This window comes from Notothenia rossii (genome assembly GCF_949606895.1).
Source record: "Notothenia rossii genome assembly, chromosome: 12".
In the NCBI taxonomy this organism is placed as follows: Eukaryota; Metazoa; Chordata; class Actinopteri; order Perciformes; family Nototheniidae; genus Notothenia; species Notothenia rossii.
In genome coordinates, this window is record NC_136911.1 from 17018589 (window position 1) to 17042880 (window position 24292).

General features: G+C 41.3%; 1 protein-coding gene and 1 long non-coding RNA gene across 4 annotated transcripts; both read left to right on the plus strand.

The window, feature by feature from the left end:
* Positions 1-24: 24 nt before the first annotated feature.
* LOC307026284 (macrophage mannose receptor 1-like) lies at positions 25-23502 on the plus strand. Its single transcript, XM_079661567.1, is given in 34 exon segments — positions 25-1288; positions 1425-1497; positions 2112-2235; positions 2437-2960; positions 12465-12467; positions 12470-12866; positions 14430-14603; positions 15074-15229; positions 15315-15428; positions 15554-15694; positions 15795-15977; positions 16335-16492; positions 16575-16691; positions 16784-16899; positions 17018-17166; positions 17570-17769; positions 17858-17973; positions 18070-18148; positions 18243-18387; positions 18491-18529; positions 18732-18895; positions 18999-19060; positions 19543-19643; positions 19747-19886; positions 20081-20189; positions 20289-20461; positions 20554-20659; positions 20786-21018; positions 21108-21273; positions 21360-21512; positions 21593-21709; positions 22453-22611; positions 22693-22725; positions 22828-23502. Coding segments are annotated over 34 exon segments (5349 nt in total). The 5' UTR covers positions 25-896; the 3' UTR covers positions 23061-23502.
* LOC307026286 lies at positions 4394-10062 on the plus strand. 3 transcript variants are annotated; one of them, XR_013804371.1, is made up of 5 exons: positions 4394-6408; positions 6484-6671; positions 9115-9249; positions 9388-9544; positions 9946-10062. It is a non-coding gene; the product is annotated as an uncharacterized lncRNA (long non-coding RNA). The 3 variants fall into 3 exon arrangements; XR_013804372.1 differs by having other exon boundaries at positions 9975-10062; XR_013804373.1 differs by having other exon boundaries at positions 9144-9249.
* Positions 23503-24292: the final 790 nt, after the last annotated feature.

Consider the following 24292-nt stretch of genomic DNA (forward strand, 5'->3'; position numbering starts at 1 on the left):
TTGCTTCATAAATGTGCAGTAGTGAAGTAAATTGTAATACTAAGTGTATATACTCCGGTGATGTAATTAACATTTTTGTTTATGCGTTGCCAAAGTGGGCCTTCTTATCAAAGTAGTGGACTGTACTATGCAGACTTATTTGATCAGTGTTAACGATTATTCAACAGTAAAAACATCATGTTGCACAGTGTAGCAACAGATGGATGATGTACAGTGACCAATGAAAGCAACACAACTTTAGAAATCCACTTATTAAAATCCACTTTTATTATACTAAAAAAAAACGATTGAAATATAAGACATTTATTTTAAAGTACTAAAAATTAGAATACTTAATAATATGAATTAGTAATGTAGGTAAACAGCACATTTCTGATTATTGTTATTATCCAAATGTCACATACGGGTGTGAGATAATGTGTGTGTGTAGATGGATTATTATTGAAACTTTTCAGTAGCTCAGTAGCCAACGGAATAAAGACTACAATCACTGTCATTATAAAGACACAAGATTGTTTTACATTTACCTGGATTTGTTGTCATCATTTGCACATGTTGTTGTACACTTATCACACTTTGCCACTAGAGGGCGATCTATACATATAAGAGCCACAACTGTTTTGGATGTTGCTCTTAATCACTGTGTGTTACTCAAGTCCATTTATGTTTGCTGGTTTTGGAGAATAAAGGGTATAATAATGCAAATCTACATGCTTTTCAGATACTTCGATGAATTTAGGTTATCTAGTTTGTGTAGTTGATTGATAAAACGAGATTTTTATTTCATAGGCATCTGTATGTGAAGAGCAGTCACATCCCCATCACAGCATGGTACACAAAGCCTAGTGCAGTGTAAGCAGTTGGTGAGCAGAGAGCAGGGCTGTGCTGTGTGGAACATGCTAGTGGTGGGCAGACAATGCAGCGGTCCGAGGCCTGACCAGCCCTCAGAGGGACAGGGGTCGCCTCACTGCGACAACAGCCCCGTCTCCCTCCCTTCTTTTTTTGAGCTCCACAGCATGGGCTCGGGGAGGACGCTCAAGTTTGCCCTGTGCGAGGTGCTGCAGTTCGCAGGCCTGTGCGTGCCGCTCTTCATCGTCATGCAGAGGTTCGCCGTCATCGTAGCAAAGGTCAAAACGTCCGCGCAGCCGCCCCGAGACGGCAGCACGGCCTACTGGCTGATCGTGGCCTCCTCCATCGCCTACGTCACCTCCACCGCCCTGCTGGTCTGGGTACCCATGAAGTACATGGTCTTCGTCAAGAAGAAGTTTCTCATCGGGAGGAAGAAGTGGTGAATTTCTACATTTCTCCTGATGTCAGTGTTGTGGTGAGCAGTGCAGAACTGACTGAACCTGACCTGATGGTTTGGACTGCACTGCCTTTGTCTTCCTTCCTTACTTCTTTCCTCTCCTTTGTCTTTCCATCAGGAGGCCTGTGGCCCTCGTTTATGTGATCCTGTCCACATTACCCTGCTTTGCCTTTCTCATCGCCAGCTCTGAGGTACAGCAAGATGTGTAGTGTGTCATGTGTTTTAGGAGTAGTAGTTGTTTTGGAATATAGTGTCTATCATCAAAAAATAACCGCTGTGATTCGCCAGACATTTGCGTAATCACGGTGTGAGGCATCTGAGTGGAATAAAGGTGATGATTTGTGAGGAGCCCTTTGCCTCTCAGGGGATGAATATGGATAAGGAGCTACTGATAAGCAGCTTGGTTCCTCTTCCTGTCCAAGCTGCCCCTGTCATATCATCTGTCCATGAGGCACCTTTTCACTTCCTCTCTGGCTGCGGCCCAGGTCCCATTTGCTTTTTTTATGTGGCCCTTTCTGGAGCCCAAGCTGACCTTTTTAGGCATTTGCTTATCTGGTGTCTTTTACACAAGGGCCATCAATTCTACTAAGATGACCAACTTGTCTGCTTTGTTCTCTGTCCTGTTGGCATGAAGTCCTGACTCAGGGAAATACCAGCGCTGTAAGTGATTTAGCCCACAGACCAAGAGGAGGTCAGACATGTAGACGTAAAGCATTGGTGCAGAGATGGGATCTAAATTGATTAGAAGTAATCACATTAAATATTCTTATATGATCAACATGTGATTTTCCCGCTGTTTCCCTAGGTTCAGATAAATAATAACGTGACATACGATACGTTCACGGAGCTCCCTGTGTCACTAGTCCTCTTCTCCCTCATCTGTATTGACGTTGTGGAGAGGATACGCCACTGCAGACTGACAGGCCATGGTGAGTGAGCTCTCTGAACACATCACACAAATCACTCACCTTTAGAGGGCTTTAGATCCCGATCTTCAACATTGCAGGAGCCTAGATGCAACAAATGGATGTTAATTTATCCATAAAATAACTACTGTGGCTTTGTGCCAGAAGTTGTTGTAACTGAGGAAATGTGCTTTTCTCTGTATTATGTTTACTTTCTCTCCCCAGCTAATGACATGGAGAGAGATCCCGACATCCCCTCGACAGTCCTCACACATGTGGAACAGGTAACCCCAGTATCGCCTATCACCCCAGCCGGGCCGGGGCCATCTGTGCCCGGGCAGGCTGGGAAAAATCCCATGCAACCGGTACCAGGCCAGCGCAATGACAGGAACCAGAACGGACCAGGGGCCCGATCGGAAGCTAACGGGACCCTCCCAGGGATACAAGGTAACCCCGGGAGACCGTTTAGCATGTCTGGATTGAGCTCACGATCTGCAAGCACCTCAGTGTACCATATTTCTCCGTACGAATACACGGGTCCACTGAGATTCCTGTGTGCCAGCGACGCTCGTGCCGATGTGTTCGTGGACAGCTTTATGTTCTGGATGGATACCGTGGAGATGGTGAGGGTGGCGGGGCATCCCCTTGTCTATTACTCAGGCTGGGTGTTCCCCATCTACATCTTCAGCTACCTGTCCTGCCTGCGGGTCGTGGTCATGCCCCACAGCCCGCTGCTCCCCTCACTAGGGGTGGCCCTGCAGGACTTTCCGTTCTTCTTCGTGCGCGTCGGCCTCATCGCCTTCTTTGGCTTCGTCACGCCCGTTCTCTATCTGATGAAGAACCTGCTGGTCTGCCTCGCGTTTGTTTATTTCAACTTCATGACCAAACTGAGGGTCTTCAACACAGAGAGGATGTACTTTTGAGACTTCAAGAAAGACATATACTAGGAACAGGCAGAATCAGGAATTGAAGAGGTGGTTGCACCAACTCTTAAGTTCGAATTGGCAACAAAGAGGAGACAGTTGGTCACAATGCATGATGGTACTTTCCACGGGCAAATAGGGTTCAATGTTTTCCCAAAAAGGACCTTTACAGTGTGTGTCACATGACTCTGTTGCGTATCATTTAACTTTCATGTTCAAACATTACTCCTCTAAACCCCTCACCATGCATGGCACTTGAGGAATGTACCTGTATTGTCATTTGAGAGTTGATAGCAGTTTCTTTCTACCATGATAAAGTGCAGTGAATGTGAAAAAAACGAAATCCATGTCGTTTACATTGAGTTTTTCTTTGCCAAGTTATATCCAGAACGGAACAACATAGTGAGTTTGTATCATTGATACATATATTTTGCTAAGATTAATAAAGAAAATCATTTAAATAGATGTCTTAAGTTTCAGTAGTGTGATTTATGATTTTGACCTCCATTCATAACTTTTTAACTGGACATTTTTCGCACTTTTTCCCAATCCCTCCCCAAGAGAACAGGTTTCCTGTCATTATTCTGTGAAACAGTGTCAACACATGCCTTCCCGTAAACCCACGGTCTAGAGCTCAAGAGCACTGAGAACAAAAAGGCTCATTAAACTTCAAAACGGGCCTTCAAAAATAAAATGTAATGCCTGGTCAAAATGACAAGATTAAATAATGATGCAATGATAAAGACGAAAGAGAGATTTATTACTTGGCGATTTGCATTAAATTGTCTATCATCTATTATCGATAAAACTTCTGCTTTCCAAAATATTATTGATTTCATGTAGCGACCCCTTTTATAATTCACCTTAGTATTAGACTAATTTGATGCATTTCTCTGTACTTCTACAGTTGCAAGAAAAAGTATGTGAACCCTTTGGAACTTCCTGGATTTCTGCATAAATTGGTCATAAAATGTGTTCTGATCTTCATCTAAGTCACAACAATAGACAAACACAGTCTGCTTAAGCTAAAACCACACAAACAATTATATGTTTATATGTTTTTATTGAACACACCATGTAAACATTCACAGTGCAGGGTGGAAAAAGTATGTGAACCGTTGGATTTAATAACTGGTTGACCCTCCTTTGGCAGCAATAACCTCAACCAAACGTTTCCTATAGCTGCATATCAGACCTGCACAACGGTCAGGAGGAATTTTGGACTATTCCTCTTTACAAAACTGTTTCTGTTCAGCAATATTCTTGGGATGTCTGGTGTGAATGGCTCTCTTGAGGTCATGCCACAGCATCTCAATTGGGTTGAGGTCAGGACTTTGACTGGGCCGCTCCAGAAGGCCTATTTTCTTCTGTTGAAGCCATTCTGTTGTTGATTTACTTCTGTGCTTTGGGTCGTTGTCCTGTTATGGTAAATGGACTGTACTTATATAGCGCTTTATCCAGTATTTTAAGACCCCTCAAAGCGCTTTACATACTACATGTCATTCACCCATTCACACCCATTCATACAGAGCAGTGTACCTTACTCTATAGGACCTAACATTCATACACATTCACACACCGTTGGCCATGCCATCGGGAGCAACTCAGGGTTAAGTATCTTGCCCAAGGATACATCGACATGTTGACTGCATGGGCTGGGATCGAACCCACAACCTTCTGGTTGAAAGACGACCGCACTCCCTCGCAGCCACAGTCGCCCCAATGATCCCAATCTGTTGCATCACCCATCTTCTGTTGAGCTTCAATTGGTGGACAGATGGCCTTAAGTTCTCCAGCAAAATGTCTTGATAAACTTGAGAATTCATTTTTCCGTCGATGATGGCAATCTGTCCAGGCCCTGAGGCAGCAAAGCAGCCCCAAACCATGATGCTCCCTCCACCATACTTCACAGTTGGGATGAGGTTTTGATGTTGGTGTGCTGTGCCTTTTTTTCTCCACACATAGCGTTGTGTGTTCATTCCAAACAACTCAACTTTGGTTTCATCTGGCCACAGAATATTTTGCCAGTAGTGCTGTGGAACATCCAGGTGCTCTTTTGCAAACTTCAAACGTGCAGATCAGAACACATTTTATGACCAACTTATGCAGAAATCCAGGTAATTCCAAAGGGTTCACATACTTTTTCTTGCAACTGTATATGTCCTAGCATTTAACCCTCTCAGAAAACAGCATAGCATTTATTTTTGATTTATTACCTTTTTTTCTTTCTAATTTGTTTGATAGTTTTCGTTTTCTGGGCCACTCATAAGCAAGAATAAAATGTAAATAATACATGTTAGTTAACTGACTGCACGGCATCAAACAACCCTAAATATTTTTTTTTTTGTGCATTTAGCATTTAAAGAGACAGATTTGTCCTCTATAAGTTGATATCAAATTGCAAAAAGGAAAGAGTATATTGTGTTTTAAAACTTTTTATGATCAATTCTTGATTTTCTGATAACCTTTATATCATGTCACTAGTAGGTTGCAGTCTATATGTGTTCATTATAATATACAACTTAGTAATGATTCTCCTACATCTTTGTGTTTAATGAACACAGGTATTTCCTAGGCATGTGTCTGCACCACTGCTGGGCATCCCTTCAGTTTGAGGCTAAAGTGGTCAGATCTCCACTCGCTTCCCCCAATAGGAAGCAGGATTTCCTCCTGTCCTCTCTTTCTACTGACTTGTATCATCCCGAAGCCCCCGCGGACCTGCAGGGGGCTACTATCCCATGAAAAACCCTCACATCAGCAAAGTGCTGCAAAAACCTTATTTAAACCATGTTAGTAATATTTTGAAACCGGCACATTCCTAATCAGATGTGAAACTTGTTCAAAGCCAATCTCGCTGAAAGTCACCTGCGCTCTTGCACATATTTAGCACAGCTATTTATAGATACAAAATCTCAGTTAAAGGCAATATATTGAACCATAGAAAAGCCTGCTTGGATAAATTAATTTACAAAGTCAATCAATCCGGTTCCTCTTCTGCCTTTCATTTATTAAAATAGAATTATTGTCCCACCTTGACACTCAGTTCTCTTGAAGCAATCACTGGTGGCTTTCTGTTTCTTGTTCAAGAGATTGCTCGCTTCCCACTTCCTGCCTTCCTCTGCTAAAAAAATCTTTGGAAGTTTGTGGAAATTGCTGTTGTTTGATCAATCTGGGTGAGGACAATCGCTTCCTATCATCCAGAGAAACAGAAAGTATTCTGCAGCTCATCAGCCAGCACTATGACCCATCCCATCAAGACCACTCTGATTTGCAAGTAAGGATTTAAATTCTAAGATGTATTTCTGTCTCGATCACCAGATGTTGATGATTTCCCCTTTTGGTTCCACAGTGTATCGATGCCGCTGGCCTCCTTGTTGGCGTACATGAAGATGCTGAAGTGTCTTCTGTCTCCAAACTGTCTGCAACCATCATCAGCCACGTCCTGCAGGGCCACTGTTTCAGACATCGGAACCTCCCGTCTCCGGCTTTCTTTACAGACTACATCTTTCAATCCCTAAAGTAAGCTGCAGATTATAGGTGAGTTCAAGAGCACAGTTGGCTTTTATACACACATTTAACGGAGATTCCTATCTGATTATGACTACATATACAGTAACTACTTATTCTCTTCTATTCAAAATATTAATAATAACCGTTTTTCTGCAACTTGACTTAACGGAAAGAAGCGATTAACAAAACAGTTACAACCAGTTAGCCACCAGTTACACACCAGCAGATACAGATCTATAACAGCATTTGGAGGCAAGTTTCTGACCTCCTGGCAATTTAAGTCCAATATTCAATTCTCTATTGGCTCTGTTTTTGGTCTCTACCAACTTTCCACCTGCTCCTAATATTCTACTATGTTCGACAGCTACTCGCTAACTGTGTCCGGTGTTTGTTGCTTAGCAGGAAGGGTAAAGTTGGTTATTCAGAGACTTTTTACCAAATATACAGTGGGGCAAAAAAGTATTTAGTCAACCACCAATTGTGCAAGTTCTCCCACTTAAAAAGATGAGAGGCCTGTAATGTCCATCCTAGGTATACCTCAACTATGAGAAAAAACAATCCAGAAAATCACTGATTTTTAAAGAATTTATTTGCAAGTTATGGTGGAAAATAAGTATTTTGTCACCTACAAACTAACTTTCTCACAGACCTGTAACTTCTTCTTTAAGAACCTCCTCTGTCCTCCACTTGTTATCTGTATTAATGGCACCTGTTTGAACTCGTTATCAGTATAAAAGACACCTGTCCACAACCTCAAACCGTCACACTCCAAACTCCACTATGGCCAAGACCAAAGAGCTGTCAAAGGACACCAGAAACAAAATTGTAGACCTGCACCAGGCTGGGAAGACTGAATCTGCAATAGGTAAGCAGCTTGGTGTGAAGAAATCAACTGTGGGAGCAATTATTAGAAAATGGAAGACATACAAGACCACTGATAATCTCCCTCGATCTGGGGCTCCACGCACGATCTCACCCCGTGGGGTCAAAATGATCACAAGAACGGTGAGCAAAAATCCCAGAACCACACGGGGGGACCTAGTCAATGACCTGCAGAGAGCTGGGACCAAAGTAACAAAGGCTACCATCAGTAACACACTACGCCGCCAGGGACTCAAATCCTGCAGTGCCAGACGTGTCCCCCTGCTTAAGCCAGTACATGTCCAGGCCCGTCTGAAGTTTGCTAGAGAGCATTTAGATGATCCAGAAGAGGATTGGGAGAATGTCATATGGTCAGATGAAACCAAAATAGAACTTTTTGGTAAAAACTCAACTAGACGTGTTTGGAGGAGAGGGAATGCTGAGTTGCATCCAAAGAACACCATACCTACTGTGAAACATGGGGGTGGAAACATCATGCTTTGGGGCTGTTTTTCTGCAAAGGGACCAGGACGACTGATCCGTGTAAAGGAAAGAATGAATGGGGCCATGTATCGTGAGATTTTGAGTGACAACCTCCTTCCATCAGCAAGGGCATTGAAGATGAAACGTGGCTGGGTCTTTCAGCATGACAATGATCCCAAACACACCGCCCGGGCAACGAAGGAGTGGCTTCGTAAGAAGCATTTCAAGGTCCTGGAGTGGCCTAGCCAGTCTCAAGATCTCAACCCCATAGAAATTCTTTGGAGGAAGTTGAAAGTCCGTGTTGCCCAGCGACAGCCCCAACACATCACTGCTCTAGAGGAGATCTGCATGGAGGAATGGGCCAAAATACCAGCAACAGTGTGTGAAAACCTTGTGAAGACTTACAGAAAACGTTTGATTTTAGGCTCTCATCTTTAAGTGGGAGAACTTGCTGAATTGGTGGCTGACTAAATACTTTTTTGCCCCACTGTAGCTCCCTTCTGCAGCCAGATACAAAAACTGCTGAGACTTTTGAGACTTTTAGCTCTGTTTTTGGTCTCCACCATCTCTCTACCAGCTGCTATATGTTCCACTATGTTCATCAGCTACTAGCTAACTGTGTCTGTCTTCCATTTGTTGTTGAGCAAGAAGTGTTAAGTTGGTTTATTGGAGACTTTTCACCAAAGAAAACTCACTTTGGCAGCCAACTAAAGTGCTGAGACATCAAAACAGTGAGGTTGGGGGCTGTACAACCAAAAGAAGGAGCTGAAAGAAGCTATAAAATCAGAGTCAGGTGATCATCAGAGTTCTTTATATGAAGGCGCTTCCTGTACTTCCACTGAATCTATTCAGTCTTTTTCATAAAAAAAGCAATGAGGCATCATGCATTAAAGAGCAAGTAGCCTTGAAAGATTTTCCTCAGAGATGGCTAGGTGGCTAGTGTCAGACGCTTTCCGGTGCTTTTAATGAATACATATACTGGCACCAGATGGGAGGTTCAACCCAAAATCTCAGTGCTGTGCTTTGTTTTAAGAACTTTTCTTAAGATCTATTTTGTATTTATTCAATCTGCTTAAAGTAGTATTTTGTCCCAAATACACACTGATTTATTTGGATTCATGGACAGTATCATGACGCAGGGATGTATGTCTTGAGTTGCTGCATCAGCTGGGAGTTGGACAGGAAGCAGGGACGCACTCCCACAACAGGAAGAGGCGACTGCAACCATGGAACTGGAGAAATAAGCAAAGACTGGGCACAGGTGAGGTTAATGTTTTATTGTAGTTAAAAAGAGTGATTCTTGTACAGAAAAACAAGCTGTGATCTGCATGCAGTCAGCCTTAATTTGAAGTGCCTCCTACTCATCCACACAATTCTCTCTTCCTTTGAATGTAATCAGGTATGTTTTTCCGCCAATCAGCTGGTGGATATTTTTGCTCTGGATCCTCATTTGCCAATTTCCAAGGAGCAATTCAGGCAAATTCAGCAGTTGCTAGGCAATGCCTGCGAGACTGCAGAGCAAACAAGAAAAGGATCTCCTCCCACTGCCCTCAAGAGTAAGGCCTTTTCCCTCATGTACTTACAGCAACTATTAAACACATTCCAAAAGAAGAACTGTACATTAATTATCTTGAACCTAGGAATTGGTTAAAATATGAGAAACCTATAAACTCTAAACTGAAGGATCTTGTTAATGAAATGTATGGAATGGAAAAAAAACTATGAGAATTTGAAATACAGTTCATACCTTTGACGTAAGATGGGAAAGATTGGTGAGGTATTCAACACAAAACATCCCGTTAGATGTGGTAATGTATGTATGAGAATGAATAATTTATCTTTTAAAAATATAAACTATTCATCATTTTCTTAGCTTTCTTCCAGAATTTTATGTATTTGTTGATTCTACTTTTATGTCTTAAGATGTTTAATGGGTCCCTCTCTGTCTCCTCTGGAGATCCTTGGCCTCCATGATGACACTCACAGCCACGAAGACGAACACTATGCAGAAGGGAAGGACTATCTGTGGAGGATTCTGGGAATTATTGCTGGGGTTTATGGCTTTTTCCTCATTGAAAGAATCCTTTCCTTTTTGGTTCCTTCTCATGGCCATGTACGTTTTGCAGCTTTTATCGTGGTAATAAAACAGATACTCAAACCATGGGGGGTGAAAGGCAAGGCGATGTTGATTTTCTTTATCTATCCAGAGGTGGAAGTTTTACAGTTTTCCATGAACAAGCAAGTTTGTGGCGAGTCTGAACTTTTGCAGAGCTGATTGTCGAGAAACGGTGGTCTCATGACTTTCTTTTGTCCACAGGGTCATAGTGATCTTCCCTTAGAGCTATACTGCAACGGCCAATCCCAGAGGGGCAAATCCATCTCCACCATACAGCTGGTGAGTCACCACACTGAACTGCTTTGTTTTTCTTTGTTTTTTTAATGAAATGTATCTGATAATAAACAACAAAAACGAACCGTCATTGTCATATTAGCAGGCTAGCCCTTCAAAGTGCTTACAAGGAGCTAGAGCCTCAACACATCGGAGTTTCCACACTTATAAATGGACACTGTCGTCTTCTAGTTCGGATTCACACAGGGGTTCTAGGCAAATTATTGTCTGTTAACTAACATAGTTTGAGTACAAATAACCACTTTTTCAATGCTATTTTGTACAATATACTAAGAGCTGCTCGACTGTTGTCTCTGTGTCTTCAGGGTGGAGAGAGAGGGAGAGAGACAGACAGACAGACAGACAGACAGACAGACAGACAGACAGACAGACAGACAGACAGACAGACAGACAGACAGACAGACAGACAGACAGACAGACAGACGCCACTTATCACCCTAGGTGTACATTCTAGAGTGGTCCGTGCAGAAACAACATGTATTCATACATCTAAATGACGTAAAGGGGTCTAGTAGCCTTATATCTCATATGGGTTACCTACAAAGTGTTTTTCTCTCCAAAAAAACAAGAATCAGTTATGGTAACGGAGCTAAAGCATTGGTTAAATATTGTGTTTACTGTGCTGTTCCACTGTGAAGTTATTAAAGTCAATATATTTCGATTCGCCCTGATGATACTCTACTCCCACACTACTCCTCCAACCAAGCATCAAGACAGAACTGAAGCACTTGTTCTAAACAGTGGAGTTCTGCTAGAGGGCACTGTTGAAAAAACCCTTCAATTACATCACGATCCTAACAGCACACATACAGTATACAGCACAGCACAAAATCAGATTTAAACAAGAAAAATGGATGTGAAATGCATCACTGCCACTAATCACATACAGTACATGTAAGATAGAATAAATCCATGTTTACATTTAAAAAAAACGACTATACTTCATTTAAATCAATTGTCCTGTGTTGCTTTTCTATAACCGGCAATGGAGCGTGGTGTGGGAGGCAGTGAAGGAGCAGTATGTAGGATGTTGGAGAATGAGAAGTATTGAATCATTCAGAAAGCACTTCATGATGTGTGCAATACACGCTTGAACTAGAATGTTTCAGACACAGCCACTCGCATGATAAAGAACCCACTTTCCAACCATTTTGTTACATAAATACGTGTCTGCACCACTGCTGGGCATCCCTTCAGTTTGAGGCTAAAGTGGTCAGATCTCCACTCGCTTCCCCCAATAGGAAGCAGGATTTCCTCCTGTCCTTTCTTTCTACTGACTTGTATCATCCCGAAGCCCCCGCGGACCTACAGGGGGCTACTATCCCATGAAAAACCCTCACATCAGCAAAGCGCTGCAAAAACCTCATTTAAACCTTGTTTACTGTAGCACTAATATTTTGAAACCGGAACATTCCTGATCAGATGTCAAACTTCTTCAAAGCCAATCTCGCTGAAAGTCACCTGCGCTCTTGCACATATTTATTACAGCTATTTATAGGAGATCAAAAATCTCAGTTAAAGGCAATAGAACCTTAGAAAAGCCTGCTTGGATCAATTAATTCCCAAAGTCAATCATCTGGTTCCTCTTCTGCCTTTAATTTATTAAAAATAGCTATTGTCCCATCCTGACACTTGGTTATCTTGAAGCAATCACTGGTGACTTTCTGTTTCTTGTTCAAGAGATTGCTCGCTTCCTGCCTTCCTCTGCCAAAAAAAAATCTGTGGAAGTTCATGGAAAATGCTGTCGTTTGAACAATCTTGGCTAGCCATGTGACAGGATACCCATCAGTGTGATTAAGGGTGGTAACACCATGCCTCTGTGTGATTGTTGCTCCATGTCGCACACCTTAGCACACACCGGACCCCTTCTCTCATGACTGGAAAACTTTAAGGATAATGTTACCCTGTTTGAATGTTGCTGTGGTCCTCTGTCTCCTGCAAGTTGTCTGCATCACTGCAGAAATAGGTACGTATTGATGACACATTTTGCTGTCTATTCAACTTAACTTTAATGAGAGTAATCTGATTGTAAATGAATTTGCTGATGTGGTTCTATTGTCCTCCAGACAGTGGCACCTTCCTGATCTTCAATGAGAACCACAAGAAGTGCATGAGGGTGGAGAGTGCCACCTCCCTAACGGTAGCCATATGTGATCCTAATGCCAAGGAGCAGCAGTTTCGTTGGGCCTCCGAATCGCGCGTCCTCAGTCTGTCCCAAAAGCTCTGTATGGGGGCCACAGAAATTAGAGACTGGGTGAAGGTGCGCCTCTTTGAATGTGATGAGAGCAATAAACTACAACACTGGCAGTGCAAGAACGAGACCCTGTTTGGCCTACAAAACGAAGACCTGCACTTAAACTGGGGCAACCACAATGAGAGGAGCATAATGATCTACAAAGGCTCGGGGCTCTGGAGCCGTTGGAGGATATACGGCACCCAGGGTGACCTGTGTTCAAAGGGGTTTCAAGGTAGGAATTGTAGGGACACGATTGAGCTTAAAAACCTTAAATAGTGTATTATCTAATCTTTAGAAAGGTTCAAAGGATGGTTAAAAATATTCTACTTGGCCAGCTATTGGTCATATCTTGTAGACAAGTAGTAATTTATAACTTTAGATCAAATTTAGATCTTAAATAAATGATAAGTAATTGTGAGTGTCTAATGACTAATTTTGGATTTTCTTTTACCTCAGTCTTAACAAATTATTATCAAGGAGTCTAAGCGCAGAGGGGACCGTGCTTTCTCTGCTGCCGCCCCTAAACTGTGGAACGACCTGCCCTTTTTAATCAGACAGGCTCCCACACTGTCTCTTTTTAGATCCCGTCTTAAAACCCACCTCTTCTCCTTAGCATTCGTAAACAAGTAGATTGTTGCTTTTATTTAATTTCAGTGGTCTGCTGTTTTTATTATATGGCTTTTTTTTTTTTTTTTTTATTATTACGTTTATTCTGGTTTGTTTTGTGTTTGTATCTTTTATTTTAAATGTATTTATTTGACTGTACAGCACTTTGGTCTGAAGGTTTTAAAGTGCTATATAAATAAAGTTGAATTGGATTGGAAGAGTTCAATGCAAAAAACAGGCCTAAGTTTACAAAAAGGGCAGATTGTGGTCCTGATGCTCTAATTTTCTAGGTGTGGAAATAGCTATTATATAAAAATATAAACTGTACTTTAAGATAATAAACAAAATGTAGTGTTGCAACTGATGAGTGAGTGCATGAGACTAGACACCCATTTAAAGAGGATTTAATTACACAATATCTTAAGACTCCTGCTATCTTATTGTCTGGCATCCCATGATCGGGAACATGTTGCAGATTTCAAGCATGGTTCATTCAAGAGGACTCTTAATGCATCCAGGTACAGTGGGTCGCTGGGGCCCGCCACGAGATCCTGGAAATCTGCAGACCGACTGAGGGTGATTAAACTAGCATCGATCGATCTATCCATCTATCTATCAAATGAAATCAAGTTTTATTTATATAGCACATTTAAAAGCGATTTTTGGTCGAGCCAAAGTGCTGTACATGTAATAAAAACACATTACTACAATCATAATAAAAGACAATAATTTACAACAGAAATATAAAAACTAAAACACAGGGAATAGTCAGGTGTCATACTCTGCTCTGACTACAAGGCCAGGGAGAAGAAGTGAGTCTTTAGTGAGGATTTAAAAACCCCTAGGGTCTGGGCCGACCTCACATGGAGGGGCTGAGTGTTCCAGAGCCTGGGGCCAGCTGCTGAGAAGGCTCGGTGACCTCGGGTTTTGAGCCTGGTCTTGGGGCTTGAGCCTGCAGCGGGGGTAGATGGGCAGCCAACTAGTGAAACTTAATTATGTTAATCATAGGAAATGCATCATCATTTGTACCCTATCCTTTATATAAGCATAACGCCAAACCTCGTCCTTGTCCAAAATGTCAATCCTGTCCACATATTCAAGTATGGAAAGATTTACTGTTTTTTTGCATTTTTTTTATTTTCTAAATACATTTTTGACCATCTTTTCTTCATGATCTGTGTCTCCTCAGAGGTTTTCACAATAGGGGGCAATGCCTTCGGAGGCCCCTGTCAGTTCCCATTTAGTTTTCAGGAGAAGTGGTACGCTGAGTGCACAAAGGACGGTCGCTCAGACGGACAGCTGTGGTGTGCAACAGAGAGAGATTACGATAAGGCGAAGAAGTGGGGCTTTTGTCCCAGTCAAGGTAAGAAACATCTATAATAGTAAACGGTACTGAAAACACCTTTTCAAATTATTTTTCATTAAGCTGGTTATGAAAAGATGCAGAATCACCTTGTTTGTCTTGAAAGTGTTATCATGGAAGAGGTTAATGCTGACAGGTCTGGTTTCTGCCCCCCCAAATCCCCCAGCAGAACAACACAACCACTTCCTGTCATGAGTTGTCAACACAGCACTGTCTTCACTTTCCTCTTCTCACAGGCCAATCCTAAAAGCTGGGGCAGGAAAGGGACATTAAAAAGAGACAAAGCTCCCTTTAACTATTTGTCTAAAGCACAGCACAGCCATAGTCTAGAAGAGGGAAGATGTTTCTCATTGATCTTTTTTCAGTTGTGAGATGCTTGTTCTATCTAAAATCCATTCAGGTCAACAGGCATTACACTAGATTAAATCCTTTCCTGTTGTTTGACCATTTGTGTCTATATTATAATGCAGCATCCTCAGGTTGGGACACTGACCCGGTCACAGGGGTTCAGTATCAGAGGAACGCACAGTCAGTGCTGACCTGGAGTCAGGCCAGGAAGAGCTGCCAGCAGCAGGGAGCCGACCTCCTCAGCATTGTAGAGCTGCATGAGCAGTCATACATTTCAGGTACAAAGTCAGTCTTTTGTCAATTACAAATACTACTCAGTTACAATTTCTAACTTTTTTTATTTGAATGTATGTTTTGACGCAGGGTTGACAAATAATTTGGGAACAGCTCTGTGGATTGGACTGAACAGTTTGGATTTTGAGAGTGGATGGCAGTGGAGCAATGGAAACCCCTTCAGATATTTAAACTGGGCTCCAGGTCAGTGAAGATATACAAACCTGTGCAGAATATAATCATATGAGGAGCTGGATAAATGCTCCCATGAATGATCAAATACATTTCACATGTCAAATATATAATACATGGATTGATGTTTTCAATAGGTCACCCTTCGTCAGAGCCCGGGCTCACCTGTGTGACCCTAAATGCTGCAAAAGCGTCAAAATGGGAGAGCAGCGCCTGCACCAAGAAACTTGGTTATATTTGTCGGAAGGGAAACTCGACCAGCCTGCCTCCACCACCAGGTAAATCAATAGCCTAATTCCAATGAATCAAAATCTGACTTGTGGAGTCTTCATGTTGCAACCTAATTTGTTCTCACGTTCTATGTATGTCTATCTACAGTCAAAAACCAGCCCAGCTTCTGCCCCAGTCACTGGGTGCCATATGCAGGAAACTGTTACTACCTGCAGAGGACTAAGAAGATTTGGAGGGAGGCTTTGGATGCGTGTCACAAAGAGGGGGGAGATCTGGCCAGCATAAGCAATATAGAAGAGCAGAGCTTTGTAATATCTCAATCTGGATACTGTAAGTGTACACAAAATGCATTTTTCCAGTGACTTCTTGGTTTTAACACCAATCCTATGCAAAAATAATTGATGTTTATATGATTGATCATAGTGAACTTTTACCTTTTTTAAGCATTTGTTTGTACATATTGGCTAATCGTTTTATTCACTTTTACTGCCAAAAATTAGGAGAGAGCATCAGCACTGTAGCCTACATGGCCTTAGACAGCAGCTCATTGCTGTCCATATTATCTAACTGTGTGCAAGAAAACAAATAAACATATTTCTCCAAATATCTGACTATTACGATTATAATAATCAAATTCAAGAAACTGTACACTATCCACACATTCATATCTCCATGTATAACCCTTAGTGCCGACAGATGTGCTTTGGATTGGCCTCAATGATCAGAAGAACCAGCTGCTGTTTGAATGGTCCGATCACTCCCACGTTACCTTCACCCAGTGGCAGACTGGGGAGCCATCTCATGCCACCAACCTACAGGAAGACTGTGTCCTCATCAGAGGAAAGGTATTCTAAGCATGCAAAGCATGATCATTGAAATGATAATAGGAAAAGTGCTGTTCTTAAACACTGCATGTGGTTAATACAGGACGGGAGGTGGGCTGACCACTCATGTGAGAAGGCGTATGGATACATCTGTAAGAGTAAGGCCTCCACTAAACCAGCTGAAGGCGCCCAAGAGGAAGCCAATCCAGGATGCAAACTTGTGAGTGCTGTCTTTCCCTTTGAAATAGTTTAATTAAACAACACTGTATTTATCAGATTTATCTTAATGTGTTTTTTTTTTATCACCTCAAGGGCTCAATCAGGTTTGGTTATTATTGTTACAACATTGGATCTGAGTCAAAAACCTTTGATGAGGCACAGCGGGCATGCTCAGAGACTGGCGCTCACGTGGTGGATGTGAATGATAGGTACATTTCTATGTTTATGTTAATGTGAACTTTCCAACGATAAATATCAGGCTTCATTTTTAAACCCATATAAATATCATTAATCTCACCTTTCTGCCTTTCCTATGTCTTCATGCAGATATGAGAATGCCTTCTTGGTCAGTCTGGTGGGTTTGAGACCAGAGAAGTATTTCTGGACAGGTTTATCGAACACAGCCAACATTAACACTTTCTCGTTGACCACCAAAAGAATTGTCACATTTACTCATTTCAATGTGGGCATGCCAGGTACAGCACACTTCTAACCATTTCAAAATTGATTGATGTATGTGCTGTTTATGATTAAATAAAATGTTGATTGGAAATGGAAGAGTTATGTGGCACTATGTTGAATGTATAAGCTAATGTTATTATGCTACAGTAACGTGATAAAATGGTAAACATTATGCTAAACCTCAACGGGTTAACACTCTCATTGTGTGCATGTTAGCATGCTGATGTTAGCATTAACTCAGAATTAGTTGCAGACATTTATTGTTGAATATTTATTTCTTGTTAACTTTGTTTATACACACCTTAATTTCTCTACTCTAAAACACCTTCCTAATGATTGCTATTTATTGTGATCATTACATGTTTGAGCTAAGTGTATCTATATTTGTCCCATTCTCTTTGGTGTTTTTAATAAAAGACAGACACCAAGGATGCGTCGCGATGACAACTGGCATTTTCGCTGGATTATGGGATGTTGTCAGCTGCAGCAACAAGGAGAAGTATGTCTGTAAGAAACTAGCAGAAGGGGTACCTGTGACAACAGTCGCACCTACCACCCCCGCCCTCAGCTGTGATGCTGGCTGGACCCCCGTGGGCAAGAGGAATGTCTGCTACAAAGTAGGAGTACAAACTGAAGTAATCTGGGAAACTGGTGCAATTTTAAGTTCATAAAACTCAAGGTATTTTCTCTTTCACTCATAAAAAGCTTTACAAAAAAACAGCGGAGCATAAGAAGACTTGGCAGGAAGCTCTGGACTTCTGTAAGGCCATTGGTGGGGACCTGATGAGCATACACAGTATGGAGGACATGAGCAACGCTCAGTATGTTAACCTAAAAGCTTTTTTATGTCAAAATATATATTATGGTAGTCAAACATTCAGCTAATCAGTAATGGTGTTTTTTCTGTTGTCATAAAGGTTTCGTTCCGCTGACGGAGCCTGGATCGGCCTCAGTCTAGGTACCAATGCAGGTTTTGGATGGAGTGATGGATCATCTGTATGTAGACTTCATTGTTCTCATTATAAGCCTTTTTCAACCTTATTACCAACCCTGACCCAATTATTGTGTATTTCCAATATGTGTGTACTAGTTCGAATTTGAGAACTGGTCCTTTGGGGAACCAAATAACCACAATGATGATGAACACTGTGCAGAAATCCACTCTTACTACGGACGGCACTGGAATGATCGGCACTGTGAGTCCTACAATGACTGGATCTGCCAGATACACAAAGGTAACACTGACACGTCTCATTATGGACATGCAATTTCTGTCCAAAGTAGTTAAGTAGAGCTTTGCCCTCCTTAAGATCTTCATCCAGCTTCTTGTATTTTCAGGTGTGACTCCGAAACCGGAGCCTGTCAAATTTACACAAGGTAAGTTTTTAAATTCGGGCCTTTTACTGAAAACGTTTCACTTTGTTTTTCTTGACATTTTTGGCCTTTAGTAGAATGTCTAAAACTCTAGCTCCTAGCATGGCTGTAAACTGTTAGGTTCACATCAAATCTGGGCCTCTCATTTATTTGAAAGCCATGCTTCCCATCAATCCCTTATGAAATGGTTTTGTTCCCTTTACAGTAAACAACATCACAGAAGATGGCTGGATTATCTACAATGACACACAGTATTTAATCAACAATGATCATCTCGACATGGAAGCTGCTCGAGCCATCTGCAAGAAGGGCTTTGGAGATCTTGCAGTCATCACAGGGGAGAGTGAGAGGAAGTTCCTTTGGAAACGGGCAAGAAAAACATAAAACCAACGATCCAATGTGGTGGCAAAATGAGTGATAACCGTGTCTTACAATTTTTAATTTAACCATAAAGTCTCTTACCTTCCAACAGGTAGCAAAAACCGGAGGACAGTTCTACATTGGCTTGTTAGTGAATTTGGACAAATCATTCAGGTAAATAAAACATTGGATTACTAGTGTAGGTATATTGGGTACTTCCCATGTGTGGGGAAAACTTCTGTGTAGCAATGCAGGAGGAGTCACCGACTCAAAAGGAGAGAGCTGGAGCTTTGCTGTCTAACACTGATGGTTTATTTAGGAGCTTCGGCCAGAGGATTCACAAAACAAGTCAAAGAGTCAGAGGTTCTGACTTCACGTTAGAGTTGCCACGTCAAATCTGAAGAACTCTACCCCAGACCCATGTATTTAGCTAGTTCAGAGAGAATAATCAACATGCTGCATAACAAGATAGAATCAGCTGACGCCAACAGGCAGGAACAGGGAGAGCACAGCAGCCAAGGTTACAGGTGCACATGCTCAGTCAGGACAGTTTAACCTGATAAACTGGGTCAAAGTTACAGTATGGGCCTTGGAAAATATTTCCCCAACACCTTGCAATGTTTTCAAGTGACTCACTTCTTGTCTCTCCATTTCAGCTGGATTGATGGCTCCCCTGTATCATACACTGCATGGGAACAGAATGAGCCCAACTTTTCTAATAATGATGAAAAGTGTGTGACTTTATACAGTAGCATGGGTGAGTCAAACAACCCATACAGCTGTTTCATAAATATAATCTAACCTGACCTAATAATTAATGTATTTGTATTCATTGTTCTCTGTACACTCTGCACATATAGGGTACTGGAATGACATTAACTGTGGCTTGGAGCTACCTTCTATTTGCAAAAGAAGCAGTAACTTTATTAATACAACAATGGCCCCAACCACTATTCCTAAGGGAGGATGTGCACCAGAGTGGCTAGCTTTCCAAGGAAGGGTAATTTGATTTAACTGCTTAAAACAAAGATATTAATACTTTATATTTACACGTATTTCCTCTCAATTTCAGGATGTGATTTAGGTGACTCAGATATACTTTGTTTTCCGTTAAATGTTTTCCCATCCTCTGACAAAGCTTGAACGGACACTTGTTGTTCTAACTTATAGTGATAATTCATCTTGTTTACACAGTGCTATAAGATAGTTGTGGGGGATGACAGTAAGGGCTGGCAGGAAGCCAGGACACAATGTGTTAACCTGGGAGGAAATCTGGTTTCTATCGCCAACGATAGAGAGCAAGGTGAGTGTGTTCCTTGTGGTTGTCGTGTCATTGTGTGGTGATGTATTTATAACACAGCTTGAAGGAGTTAGGGATGAATTGTGTCTTTTTTATTTCTAGCATTCCTGACAACACAGATGCTGAGATACAATGAGGACTTCTGGATTGGCATGAATGATGTCAACTGGGAGATGCACTTTTTGTGGACGGACGGCAAAGGCATTTCATACACCAACTGGGCAAAAGGGCATCCAGCAACATTGCCTGAAGGACGATTCGCATTTATGGACGAGGTTATTTCAACTCCAAAACATTATCCCAACAACATTGTTTCTGTATTTGAATTCAACAAAATGATGGTCATGTACCTTTTTCTGCCTGATAGACATTTGACTGTGTGATAATGGTGGGCAGCGTCTCCAAAATAACAGGATCCTGGAAGGTGGAAGACTGTCAAGCAAAACATAGCTTCATCTGTAAAAGAAACATTGGTGAGTAAAATGTTAGCAAAGTCACATTATCATAAATAAACTAAACCAATGGTCAAGTATTGTGCCTATGCAATCTGGGGACAACATCAATTTTGAACGTATTATTTTTTTCCCTTTTGTAAAAAGACTCTCAGATCGCAGTCGCAGCCACAACTGTGTTACCAAAGGCTTTCTACAAACTTGGCAATGACTCCTACAAAGTGGTGGGCGAGAAGATGAGATGGGATGAGGCGAGGAGGCAGTGCCAAGCCGACGATGCTGATCTGGCCAGTATCCTGAACCCTGTCACTCAGGCGTACATCACACTGCAGGTTTCCAAGCTCAAGGAGCCTGTGTGGATCGGCCTCAACAGCAATGTGGTAAAGGGGCACCACCATTTCAAAATCATTTCAAACCGAGACCTTTAAGCTCTGTATACATTTTCACTAAATCAACTTTTCTTTTCCAGACTGATGGGCAGTTCAAGTGGGTCGATAACTGGATGATGTCATATACCAAATGGGGCACAAATGAGCCTATAAACAACTTTGCGTGTGTGTACATAGACGTGGACAAAACATGGAAGACTGCACCGTGTACCAACACGTACTTCTCCCTTTGCAAGAGGTCACCAGGTCAGATAATCCCCCCGTTAGTTATCTTGCAATATATACTATACAGAACACTTGGTAACCAATGCAATCTACTATTTCCTTTTTAGATATAGCACCAACTGAGCCCCCACAACTTCCCGGCAGCTGTCCAGAAACAAAGAGACAAAAATCCTGGATACCTTTCAGAGGCCATTGTTATTCCTTCCTCAACTCAATGTCGGACAACTGGGCCCATGCCTCCGTTGAATGTTTGAAAATGGGTATGTTCTGAAGCATTTTCAATGATAAATCACAAAGTTTATGTTTAAACAAATCTTTATAGTATGCTAATGTTCACTAGGTGCTTCTCTGTTGAGTATTGAGGACCACCAGGAGGCTTTGTTCATACAACAGTACCTGGAGCTCCTGCACGACGATGCCAAGTCCTTCTGGATCGGCCTCTTCAAGAGTCATGAAGGTAAGCAGGTCTTTCAACACCTTTTTCCAAAACATTTAAAGATGTAAAGCACCGTCCAATTTGACTCTTATCTAGTTCCTGTTGCTGGAATGCAAACTGGCCAGTGTTAGCGAAGCAAACCGACTGGTTTTGTTGATTCCTACCTAGCTAGTGATCATAAGATGTAGTAATAGTAATACTCATTACCTGGAGAGTTCGGGAGGAGATATACATTTGTAAAACATTACATTTCTTCTTAAAAACCTGTTGCGCTAACATCAGCAGAGCAGACTACAGTTCATCATTAACTAACAAAAGCATTTCTATAGTATGTTACGCTAGCTACTGAAGGTGTACACATGCCACTATTGAGTTTGAATTATTTTCGCAGTGAATAAAGACCTACCATAGAAGCAAAGCACTGTTGCTCCTTAATTATATTTTGAGACTTTGTGGATTGTGATTATCTGTGACTTGAAGTTTTGTGATTCTGGGCGCTATGATAGCTCCAACAGCTTTATAGCAGCAGCTAACAACAAAGTAGCCTGGCTCAGTGTAGGGTCAATTACAAACTGCAAAGTACGCTACACTAGACATTTAGAAATAAAATGAAAATTCACTGATAAAAAAGTAACATCACTATCGACTTAATATGATTAGACTTATTCTTCATTAAGTACATTTGTATTCATAGTTGACATATTTGGCCAGGGTGTTTGTCATTTTTGGCTAGCCTCAACAGTTAACAAGCTTCCTTGTGTCAGGTGAGTGGATGTGGATCGATAACAGTGTTGTGGACTACGTCAACTGGAAAAAAGGGATGCCAAAGTCAGAGTTATGTGTGGACATCGACTCTGAAAGTGGACAGTGGAGTACAGCCAGCTGCAGAAGATACAGGTCCTACGTTTGCAAAACAGCCAAAGGTACATTTAATCAATCGTTCAGCAGTTTTAATCTGACCCGTAGTCACTTGTAACATTGATCATGTATTCTCTTTTTTACAGTTATTACACCTACCGAAAAGCCACCATCTGTTGGTAAGTCATATTATCTGACGTTTATGTACAGTATATTGAATAGGCCTATAAGGTTTTCAAACTCGGTCTCGATGTTAATAATTCGGTGTTTTTCCTCCTCAGCGAAAGTGGTTAAACAAGCTTCTCATGGTTCCGCTGGCATCACTATTGCTGTGGTGTTGGTTGTAATCGCTGTAGTTGGACTCGGTGCCTTCTTCGCCTTCCGTAAACAGATACACATCCCAGTCTTGACAGAAAGCACTTTTGACAACAAGCTGTACTTCAACAATCCAATCCGAGCGCCTGTAGACACCAAGGGTCTGGTGGACAACATAGAGCAGAATGAACAAGCTTAGAAAGGCACGCTCTGTAGTAATTCCCACTTTGACAATGATATGATTATGCTTTCATGTTTAAGATTACTATAGGAACTTAATCTCAACCAAACCCGATTGTGTTTTTAAAGAGGACTGGATGAATGATAATGATTCCTCACTATTATATAATAATTCATATAAGCACTGGCACAGCACTACGTGAATTAGATATAATATAAGTGAAAGATCTATAGCAAATTTTACATGATTGTGATTTCTGAAATGTGTACAGTTTATTTTTGACTTTTACCAATTAAGATAATCAAGAACATTTGTAAACCAAACGCCAGTTTAAGATAAAAACTTCAAAAAGTGATAATGCAATTATCAGATTTTTCTCAACTGTGATGCTTTTTCTTTTTCTTCAATGACTTACAATATTGTAAATAGATGCTGAATAAAATAAATGAAATGTATACAACTGAATTATCTGTCTTTTCTTTCCAAAACCTGCTAACATGCTGATGTTCAGCAGGTTTAATGTTATCCATCACACGAAACTGAGTAGGATTCATCCATCCAACAATCTTTGACATATTCCAGTCTTGATTATGGTGATGGACTGAACGACTAACTGACAGAACCATGTTAGCACCTCTATAGTGATGCTGCTAGCAGGGCTATACATCTAAAATATTGATTTATTAAAGTTATAAAATGTTTACAACAGTATCACTTTTATTCAAGTTATAACAGGGGAAATTGTGGGGAAACCTAAGGAAATTGTTGGTTGGAAAACTCTACAGCCATATAACAGTATAGCTATTGGTGTCATTATTGCTTTATTTTACACACAAGAACCCTTCGTCAACGACTTGACGGTGTCAATAATGTTTGATTGCAAACCCTAAGAATAATGTTCCCATGCTTGTATTTTGCCATGTTTCATTTTTGTAGTTACAGTTTTGGTTAGAATATCAGCATGATTGTAATTAGATACAGCCTTGATGATCACAGGGATTAAAGAATAAATATAAACGAAATGCCCAAAATGTGTTAATATATTAACTACAAACAGAGAGAACATTGAATCTGACCCGTTATAAAGGAAAGCAGCCTTACAGCAACATGTCTTTTCTGCACATTTTGAATAAGTCAAGATCAATTTAAAATGTCCTGTTAAGTATTTCTCTGTCGTCGTCGTCGTCTCCCCCCCCCCCTCCCCCCCTCCCCCTCTCCCCCTCTTCACCTAATGTTAAAAATGAGGCAGC